The sequence below is a fragment of the Larimichthys crocea genome, chromosome VIII (assembly GCF_000972845.2).
Source record: "Larimichthys crocea isolate SSNF chromosome VIII, L_crocea_2.0, whole genome shotgun sequence".
Taxonomy (NCBI): domain Eukaryota; kingdom Metazoa; phylum Chordata; class Actinopteri; family Sciaenidae; genus Larimichthys; species Larimichthys crocea.
Genome location: NC_040018.1, coordinates 14,712,015 through 14,723,096, shown reverse-complemented (window position 1 = coordinate 14,723,096; position 11,082 = coordinate 14,712,015). Strand labels below are relative to the sequence as shown.

Below are 11,082 nucleotides of genomic sequence, written 5' to 3'. Positions count from 1 at the left end.
GCCCTTGAGCAAGGTACCGAACCCCTAACTGCTCCCAGGGCGTTGCAAAGTGTGGCTACCCATCACTCCACTATATCTCCACATTTGCATGCCTATGAGCCACTTGTGTCAAAGTATCGTTTATATCCTACAGTAGAATCAGGTTTATTGTCACATACAGGAAAAATTGCTGGAAAAGTCTTTAAGCTACATCCAGTCATTGGATCGACAGTAAACAGTCTGTTTGTTGACAAATCCAGAATAGCCTGAAAACTGTCTTGTCTTTAAATTTGGGCTGTAGTATCACAAAATACTGAAAAACAAACATAAGGCAGGTTGAATATTGCATTGTATTGTATTATGGTGAGATGAATAACGTTCAGTGTTGTATGTTTCATTAATGGCACGCATAACAGAATAATCACACCTAGAAATAGGATTTGGTATCATTGCACTCATACTCTATGCACTCTATATAAAATGATATGCTGCTTCGGGGAATACATAAATAAAATGTTTATTTCTGGACACAATTTACATATTTTGCATATGAAACTCTGGGGCACAATTGACAATATGAACTATTTCAGTTTATTCTTGTTAACATAATCAAATTAAGTTTGAGTAGATTTTAAAATCTGTGGATTGAAAAAAATATACTTGTGTGTTTTTACTAAAATGTCTCTTTCACCCTTTTATACATGAAGAACAACAGTGTAATACAAATGTTGACTATTACAGCTGGGACAAAATTTATCACAATAACATTTCAGTGTTTTACTAGGTGTAAATACTATTTCTGTAAAATATATAATTAAATCAGTAGATGACAGCCTGAACAGTAGCCACATTGATTATAGACATAACATATGTTGTGTGAAATAGCACCTCTGCTCATTTTCCCTGAAATTCAATATTTTATTTCATAAAAATGTTTTCATATTTAGAGATGGTTGTTGTGTCAGACTCCCTCCAGCACCACTACAAAACACTGTGGGAACCCCTAATAACTAATATTAGTTACCATCCAGGGCCTGGGCATGAGGTGTGAGTATCTAGGATCTCACCTAAAGAAAATCCTGTGTACTTTAAAACATACGTAATTCAAAACATTAGATATTGCTACAAGTGAATAATGATACAAATGACCAACACAGGGGGCTGTGCACAGGGAAGATCAACCTGACTACAGCTGATGTTACTGAAACAAAGTTTGGGGTGCAGAGGACAAAGTCATGAAAACTATTTCAAGACAGATGACGGAGCTTCATTTCCATCAGGGAGTATGTGTCTGAATTTATATTAAACTGGAAGGAAGCAGGAACCAGCTCTTTAAATCAAGCACTCGATGTCCCCTAAACTGATATTTAAGTTTTAAAGTAACTAGTGACACATTTTGTCCAGACAAAATAAGCACAACAAGGCTTTAGATTTATTTCTTTAAAATATATTTTAAGAATTTGAAGTTGTATTTATTTATTTATTTGCATGTATCTTGCATGCAGCAGGACAAACTACCTGAATTACTGCTCAGTTTTTATTGTAGCTTTTATGACATATCTATTGCTTCTATCTATCTCTTATGCTTCTCATCTTATCAGGCTACGGAGCATCCTTGTTTGGCTAGACCTGATGCTGTACATGATGAGGTGTAGATGGCTTATTCAAACTGTAAACTATGATTCATGTTTTAGAGGCAAACATGGGCAAACATCAATTTAGAAAATACTTGAGTGTTGATTGTTCATTTAGATAATATTGGACAGTCAATATTTTGGCCCTGGTGAGACATTCAGTAGAGCATCAGTAGTACATAACTGGTTACCTCAAGTTTCCTAAAAAAATACTCCACCAACAAACTGCAACCGCAGAGAGAAACAGAAGTGGCTTCTTCTTGAGTTAATTGCAGTGTGAATCTACGCTAACCTTACAGAAATTAAAGAGCATTAACAGCATATTTATAGCACATATGGCAGGACAGCTCACTTACAAGTTTATGCCCGAAAAAAGGATCAGCGCATCCAGCTGATGACTAAAGTTGGGCATTTCAGCGATGCATCATAACAAATAAATATCCCACACTCTGATATGAATTAATCATTCAAAAGACAAATTCTAGGAATTGAAATGAAATGTCCGTATTCAAAAGGCACTTAACTCTGTACTGACAAATGATACAGCATGTGATGGCATATATAATAAGGTGTGGGTGCTCTGTGATCTGACAGGTCACATACATACACTGTATATACATATATACTCCCACTGTTAAACTTGGATGTCTTCCTATTTTTTCACTACTTTTATGGACACACATATGTAACCAAAATGGCTCGTCGTCGTCTAACATGCACACTTGCTCCTTTCAGAGCCCTCTGAGATGTCTGTGTGGGTGGGTCCATTAGCTCGGACGGTCCCGTCAGGGATCCAGGACTTGTCAACACATCGTTCCATCCTCTTCATAATAAGATCCAGCAGGACGTCCACAGCCTGGCTGACGTTCTGGCCATTTGCAGCACTTGTCTCAAAGTACGGGATTCTGCAGAGAATGAAATATTAGTTTTAAACACAGGGTAGCAAAGTAACGCAAAGTAACGCAAACTTTAACCTGGTTTAGAAAAAAAATTTGGACCTTTAAGGATCTGGAGTTCCCATAAAAAGACCAAAAACCTTATGTCAACTCTTCTCTTGAATGCCTCTTAAACGTTTTAGATGGTTAATTTCCTCGACAATATCTGTGTTTTTCGTAAAGGTGTGGTCTAGCAGGATATTTTAAACATGTGTACAAATATTTGCTTTTCGAGGAGGACCTATTTAGTCCGACATTCTACTGCAAAGACTTTGGCAAACAATGCAGCCACTGCCTTCTTGACAAATACTTGAGGAGGAGGTTCATGTGCAGATGGATCAAACCTGAGACATACCCGTACTTCTCTGCCAGCTCACGGGCTTCTTCTTCACTGACTGCTCTCTGCTCCGCCAGGTCACATTTGTTGCCACACAAAATAACGTCTGGACTTTCGCAGTATGCGTGAATCTGTAACTGACCTGAAAGACACTCAATTTACTGTCTATTCAAGCCATCGTTAATGCTTTTATTCACCTGAAAAAAGGCATTTGAACGCAGCAGTAGCAGCAGCTCAGTTGTGTAGAGAAAGACCATATCAGAGGACATACTCATCCAGTTCCTGACGTTGAGGAAACTTTGCTCATTCGTGAGGTCAAAGAGGAGGAGGAAACCCATGGCATCTCTGAAGAAAGCAGTTGTCAAACTCCGAAACCTGAAACCATTCAGAAAGAAAGAGACATTTTATGAGTGAAAAGACACATTTGACACAACTGAAGACAAGACCAAGTGCTTCACGTACCTCTCCTGTCCTGCAGTGTCCCACAGCTGCATGTGGATCTTCTGTCCTTTACCTGAAGATCCATCTGGACCTGAGGATTTGTACACCTGAGTGAAACAGAGAACAAGTGAGCTCAAACTAACTGAATGTCCTCCACATTAAAGTTAACTGATATAAACAGTTGTGAAACAAAGCCAGAAACATTTGAGCTCAATCAGGACCAGTTGGGAACAAAGCTTGTAGTTACTGATGGATCTAGTGTGTCGTTTAGTGTAGTTGTTTAGTTTTGGCATCTACTGCCACCAGAAAAAAACTAAACAAGAACAATGAGATGTAGTTGGCAACATCCACCCAGCTACTCCACATAATTAATGAAATAAATGATAGAAATAGGTTTGATAAATGTGGTGGAGCTGTGTGCAAGCATGCTGTCACTGGAAATTAGTTTTTTTTTATGTATTTATGCCAACAATCCCTAAAAATAACTAAAACACCCAAATCAATACTTATATAAGTACACATATTGTACTTTGCATCACACCTCCTTTATTAATCCAAAATGACCTCAAATACAAATTCAGTTATTTATAAGATTTAACGATATATATATATATATATATTTTTTTTTTTCACTGTTTTGAATTGATTATAACAGATTATGTGTCGTGGTAAGCTGGAAACAGTTTTTTTGTGTTATTGAGGTTTCATCCAACAGTCTGGAAAGTAACCTGTAAATACCCAGACGAAAGTGTCGAGAAGTAAATTATACGTTTCATTCATTCAAATATCATCCACATCTTCTCTTTGATCGATTCAACCGTGCTTCACCACTGATGGCTGCAATAAAAACTTTCCTTAGCCGGAACAGGTGGCTACTGAAACCTATTTAAACTTAAGAGTTAGTGTTAAGCCAAATATCATTAAGTTTTTATTCTTACGAGTGCATCCTGGTGCTGTATGACTGTGACCACTGGACAGACAGCTACAGTATTACTGGTGCATCCATCTCATTATGAATACATGATACACTCTGTGCCTTAACCATGATGAAAAGTTCTCTGTAAGTGACAGTTTCATAGCTAAAGCAAACTCTTCAAAAAGCTTCTATTGTCTATTTTTCTTGGTTTATTGCTGATTTATTTTCACTGCTGTGTTTTTTCTTTTCTGTTAGAAGTGATAGAAACACTCAAAAAAGATGGACAGTCACGCAACATAAACTGTACTAGATTGTCAGAATATCCAGTATAGCTGACATCTTGTTCAGCTCTTGGAGTTGGAGGTCAGCAGCATTAGAGAGTGAATACTGAGTAAATATGAACACCACTCAGCTGTTTGCCAATGGTATGAAGTGTTTATTCTTAAGGAGGGTGCTGCCTGCCCTTCACCAACATTAGTCATAACTTGGTCTTCTGTTGCAACATTCAGTAGTCTTTTGTTGCAAGAGAGTTACTTAATCGTGCAGGAATGTATTTAAGCCCCTAATTAGGCAACTACAAGTGTTTGCAGCACACAAGGACACAAGGAAATGTTGCATCCAAAGTGTGCAGAGCATAAAAAGAGTCCATGTGTGTTTTTACTGAAGTACTGAATGTAGGAAAACCAAGTAAATGCTCATATAATATTTATTTAAAAGTGATTGAACTTACCACTCTTCTTTCTCTGAAGTCTATTCCCACTGTAGTGATGAACTTGGAGTTAAACTTGCCATCTGTGTATTGATAGAGGAAGCTCGTTTTTCCCACGCCAGAGTCACCAAGCGCTAGGAATTTGATGAGGTAATCGTAGTCCCCATCAGACATAGTGAGTGCTTAATTTCTGAAACAGACAAACAACAATCAGACTTTTGGCAAAGATGTTAATCACAAAAGGAAGTGGTTTGTGAAGGGTTTGTTTTTTATGACGCAGTGAAGTAGCAGTGAAGTGGACGGAGGATCATGCCAAGAACAAAATGTGAATTGGTCCTGAACACAAACACTTGACAGCGGTCTATATCTCATCCAACTCAAACATCAGCGTACACAAGAGGAATCATTCACAGCTGACCAAGCGTTACAATACGATACAACAGAAGCAGGGCACGGTATACTCTGCAGAGACTGTGGCAATTTGGCACGCAGACTGAGTGAGACTAAGAACGTTATCTGTGAACTAGTGATGAATCATGCATGAATCATAAATCATCAAAAATATAAATGCATAGAAAAATGGCATTTATTTAGAGACCCATCCAAAATTTTACAGATCACATTTTCAGGAGACCTCATGTCTTATCACCTCCCCTGTAGTTCACACCCTGCCTAAATATTATCTTAACTAAGCAGCTCATACACTGTCTTGCTGCTGTATATACTCACTGGCACACCAAGTATCTTTTCATCTGCACCTAAAAATAGTCCCAGACTAATACACTTTTCACTCCCGATTTAGGAAATGACAGAACCTTTTTACAACAGATGCAAGAAAACATTTTTCTACTAACTTACTTTGGCTCTCATTAAACATAAGTCCTATCAAACCTTTAACAGGTGAACATAACAAGTCAAATAAATGTAATATAAATAAATATATCATGCACCCCTACTGTTAATGAATGTCTAACATTCATTTTACACATTTTCACCCCACACATCTAAAAACGAAAAAAGAGAAACAGACTCAGGTCCACCTCCATTAGGCAACTGGCTGTGTAATTTAACCTAATACTAGAAGGACAAATACTTGTCTTTTATATTTTTCCAGTAATATGCAAGACCTGCATACATCGATTGTACAATTCATGGCATTGTGGGCTAATGTGTGTAACGAAAGAGCTGTTTCATCATGCTGACACAGTGACAGGAAGCATTTTAAATTCCTCTGTTCTTCTACAGACATGATGCACTAAAACAGACGCCACTTAAGTTTCTGTCAACTCACTATCACTGTGGTTAGAAAGTAGTTTTTCTCTGTGAGTTTAACAGCTTGAATTTAATTGATTTATGCGCCTACAGCAAATGTTAGAAATAGAATTTAATATTAATAACTATACTTTTAGTGTATAATCACCTAAAAGTAAGAAGGTTTGTTACTTTAGCCTTTTACACAGTGGATCCTCTTCCACAGAGTCCACCATGTTAAGATGTCATCTTTCTACAGTAGCCCATTGTGGACAAAGTAAACACTGGCTAGCACTAGATAACATATTTTGTGTTGTTTTTCCTGCATGTTTCGAGGCCACCCTAGATTTTTCTTCACACTAGGAGGGAGAGGAGGAAGCGAGGGTTGCGATCAGAAATATTAGATGTCACAAAATCCTACAGACTGGCCTTTTGTTGAAGCAAATATGTACACAATGAAAATGAGACATAACGTCTATCGATATCTACTGGGCGAAACATTTACACTTGACATGGTCGACTAATTCTGCTCAAAACAATTAAGTGCAGATGTATCATATGACCAGCGCATAGTCTTGCGAGTCTTGCATTCTTCTGCTGTAACCCCCAGTGAACTTTTCATCTGGAGCCATAAGCGGCTTAAGGTCTCATGCAAAATCAAGATCCATGATAAATGTGCTGTGCTTGAAATGGTTAGTCTGATGTAGCCATAAACGGTGAAGTCCACATTCTTGCTCAAGGGTTTGATTTGACTCAGGTAGATTAAAGTTTTAATTGTAACTTTGTCAAACCTTATATATCTTTCCATCATGGCTGCTCAAAGACGCTCAAGCTGGATCAGTTGATATTGAATCTAGAAACTCACACAAACTTTAATGAAATTATTGTGTTTTCATTAAATTTCATCCTTCAGATTTGAAGGCGATGCTTTGATTTTTACCTTTTACTGCCGGTTCTTCATCACATGATTTACTCCACTTGTCCTCTATTCAAATATGAGCAAGACAGCTAATTAGCTTGAAATCACAACGTTGTCACGTTTCATCTTTCATTACGTTCCTCCATCTTCCATTAAAAAGGTCTGCTGATGCACTCGATAGCTGCCTGACTTTTTATTTATTTATTTTAGTTTTTCGTAGAAACTGTTTTAGACAATTGTTCATTTTGGAGGACGTGGTTTGTGGTGCAGCATTATACTGTACGAATATTTTATGTACTTTTGTTTACCACATTTACAACAGACTGTGGTGTGTAGGATTTAGTCGCATCTAGAGGTGAGGCTGCAGACTGCAACCCACTGCCACCACCCTCCATGAATGGAGGAGAAACTACGGTGGCCATGACGCTAAAAGAAAAACATGAAAGGCCCTCGAGTCAGCGTTTAGTTTGTTCGTTCAGGGCTCCTGTAGAAACATGGTGGTTCGACAAGTGCTCATTCTAAAGTAAAGAAAACACAGTTCATATTTTCAGTTGATTGTACATTAATGAAATAATACATATAAATGTTATATCTATCTGATTTCTGCTAATAGATCCTCCTAAATGTTACAGACTGGACCATTAATACACTTCAGCACAAAAGCAGTCATGTAGCCTGCTTCTTATAACTTTGTGTTAACTCGATCTGACAGCAGATCACTGACATTACCCTGACAGAAAAACTTGAGTCAGTTTATGATTTCTGTTTGTGTGAAACAGGTCACAGAAGTGACACAGTGAAGCAGCTAAACCACTCTGCTTAAGATGCAGATTGTGTCAGCAGATTTCTGCAGACTATCATCAGACTAATCAGACAACTGTCTTGTTTTCAACCCCGATCGAAAACAAGACACAGCACAATCTCACGTTAACAATCGAATGTTATCATGACACAAAAGCAAGCGTTTGTGCATATTATGTATAGCACACAAAGCTGTGCTGAAAACAGAAATGTTAAGGTCATTTCCTAGTCATATTACACTTCCCAGTCCGATCACAGCTGTGAAAAGGAAGTGAGCTCTGATGCTCGGGTATGATCTCCCGCTGTGCGCAACAATGCATTCAGAAAGAACTAGTCTTATCGTAAATACTGCCTTAAATCAACCGTTCTCAAACAAATACATATGTATACCCATCCTCCTGACCACTCCAAATGAAACATGAAGACGCTGGTAAAGTGGTGGAAAAGAGCTGACATTAAGAAAGCACTAAAAGTTGGCACAAAGACAGATGAAAGACCATGGTTGAGTGCTCTGCCAATTACTTTCTTAATATATTAACTTTCCCCAATTACCTTTTATGCCTCAGAAATTGTGCACGTTAAACTAATTTGGGCTCAGATGAAACTGGACAGTCTCAGGTTTCCTACAACCTTTAAACAGATTACAAACGAGGCCCTGTTGTACTACAAGATTAAGGTGTCACATAGCACAGTAGTCCCTTCAGTGGAAGGAGCTTCACAGGCAGCAGTTAAATAGCTGACTAAAAGCAAGAGTGACACGATCAAATTTATCGGTGTCGTTACAGGGATCGGCCGAGTCTTTTGAAGTGGAGTATGATATGTGGTGCTTATCTATAATCAAGGCAGCTGGAAGCTCTGCGGTTAGTGCCAAAGACGTCAAGGTAAAGCGGTGAAAATAGTCTTATTATAGCATGCACTGTTTTGAGGTGGAGTTTTTTTATGCAGGCCTTGTGTACACTGACTATGGATAAGTACAGTACATACTCACACAACTCCACTTTAAGATACCCAAACTATCCCTTTAACAGCCAGAAAAAGTGTTTTGTTTATTTAAGCTATACATAACTGACAATCATCCTTTCATTGTGACAGGATAATTTGAAGGTGTGATTAAGGTTCTTCATTGATATACTGGTGCACTGAGCATACATCCATCTATTTTCTGCAACTGCTCATCCTCATGAGCATCGCGGTGGGCTGAAGCCTATCCCAGCTTAGGACGAAATGCAGAGTACACCCTGGATAAGTCACAAGTTCATCACAGGGCAGTGCATTGAATATTTCAGAGAATATTTAACAATATTCAAACATCTTTAAAATGGTAAAATCAGCATCTGTTTTCTTTCTCTGCCATTTGGTGAACTAACATTTTGTATTTTATTCTCAATGGGAGTTTATCAGTTAACGAATTAGGAACTTTTTTTGCCCATAATACTATAAACTACCCCTGGTTGGAGATCTTAAACGTTTACTTGCCATATATCGCGCATGTCTGACTTATTAAGATCTGTGTTCATAACCACTTCATCCATGCCTGTTATTATCAACCATTAAATGTGAGCAAATACCCACAAAAAAGCTTCACACTCATCAAATGGCAATTAGTGTCTGATAATTTGATTAATTGTTCATTTGTTTGGTACTAATGTATGCCCCACTTCTAGTCTAGTTATTAGCAGTCTAGTTTCTCATGCCAGGATATGTTGTGGTTACAGGGTAATTCATTTATAAATAAAAATGTGTGCTTAATTAACATAATGAGTGTGACAGTCTTTTTACAGGGTTAGACTTTGTGTTTGACAGATCTTGGGAGGGTTTAAGGTGTTAATCAAGTTGATAAAATGTTCTGTATGAGGCATATTTGAGTTATCTGTTATTTCTCTGTAGCAGATTGTTAATCTCCACAAGGATTTCCTATTTAGATAAGGGGTTAAAAAAAAGCAGAAGTGGACAAACTCTGCTGGCATTCTCTCTCCTGCAAGTGGGAGTTAACATAGGAGCTAAGCTGTGTTTGCCTCGGCCAATTACTACCACCCATGCAGCCCTGCAAACAAAAAGTCAGGGAGAAGTGGAAGACCCACCCTGGGCAGCTGTCCAACACAGAGGCCGTCATCTCCTTGAGAAAATGCGGATGTGCACATACCATCAACTTAAAAGGGCGCAGCACAACTGTGACATTAAAATGATGTGCAACTCAGGAATAAAATGAGACAATTAGATGTGGACACAGTGCATCTTTAAAATCATGCGGCTGCCAAAGCTGGTAACTATCTAATCGTTAAAATACCTTGTGAAGATTTATCTGGAGCACCAGGCACATTAAAGCTCATTCCCACAAAGAAATAAACACTCAGATCGATTAACTGTAACAAGTAGAAGATCTAATGACCCTCAGCTGGTCCTCATGTGGTTGTCACTAGTAATCAGGTGGACAAATAATCACTTATTTTACTTTGTATGGACCCTGCAAAGAAGTTAAAGTGGATGCCAACTTCCCAGCTTGCAGCCTACATATGGGTCCAAACAAGCTGTGGGAAACGCTCAAACTTGGAAGTCCTGCTTTCTCTCAGAGATATTTAGTCGACTTCAAAGGCGGAGTTTGTTTGTAAAAGTTGTGAGAAGAGTGTGTGGAAAAAGGCGAACAAGCCTGTGAGAGGAGAGGATAAGGCAGGTGTTAAAATGTTTCCAAACGCCAACCGTCTTTGATTGTGTGAGGCTTGAATTTGGCAAGCGGGTTTATGGGGCAGTCAATCTGTAACCACACGCTGATAATAATAATAATGATGATGATAAGGTGAATTTAAATAAGAGTGAACTTTTTTTTAAACCATTCGCTAACTCCTGCTAGATTTCTACGACTGACATTTCCTGGAAACACATTTTAACAGTACTTACCAGCCCCTGTGGCGTTGCTGCTGCTGCTGCTGCTGCTGCTGAGCGCTGTGTCGTGGTGTTAAAACAGTATAGTTGAAAACGACCGCTGAAGACTTTTCCCCGAATAAAATGTGAATAAATGAGGATTTGTTTTACTTTCTCCGTCGCTTCAGAGCCATTAAGGTGCTGACGTGAGAGCAGCTTCATGAACAGTGAGCGCTGAGCTTCACTTTCCGTGTTGAGAAACAGCTCCTCCTCACGTTACTCACAGCGAGCTTAACTGAAG

General features: G+C 38.5%; 1 protein-coding gene across 1 annotated transcript; it reads right to left on the bottom strand.

The window, feature by feature from the left end:
- Positions 1-480: 480 nt before the first annotated feature.
- On the bottom strand, positions 481-11,074 carry rab27a (RAB27A, member RAS oncogene family). The gene is made up of 6 exons (XM_010745149.3): positions 10,818-11,074; positions 4,973-5,141; positions 3,348-3,433; positions 3,157-3,260; positions 2,904-3,027; positions 481-2,518 (listed from the first exon to the last, which is right to left on the bottom strand). Exons 2-6 carry the CDS (start codon positions 5,123-5,125, stop codon positions 2,323-2,325), a joined length of 663 nt encoding a protein of 220 aa, XP_010743451.1. The 5' UTR covers positions 5,126-5,141; positions 10,818-11,074; the 3' UTR covers positions 481-2,322.
- Positions 11,075-11,082: the final 8 nt, after the last annotated feature.

What these genes read in the sequence shown, in the direction of transcription:
- rab27a (XM_010745149.3), bottom strand. Translation starts at nt 5,125, where the DNA reads ATGTCTGATGGGGACTACGATTACCTCATCAAATTCCTAGCGCTTGGT. An exon ending in ACTTCAGAGAAAGAAGAGTG is followed by an intron (nt 3,434 to 4,972) that starts GTAAGTTCAATC and finishes TGTTTCACTCAG; the next exon opens with GTGTACAAATCCTCAGGTCC. An exon ending in CAACGTCAGGAACTGGATGA is followed by an intron (nt 3,028 to 3,156) that starts GTATGTCCTCTG and finishes AGTGTCTTTCAG; the next exon opens with GTCAGTTACAGATTCACGCA.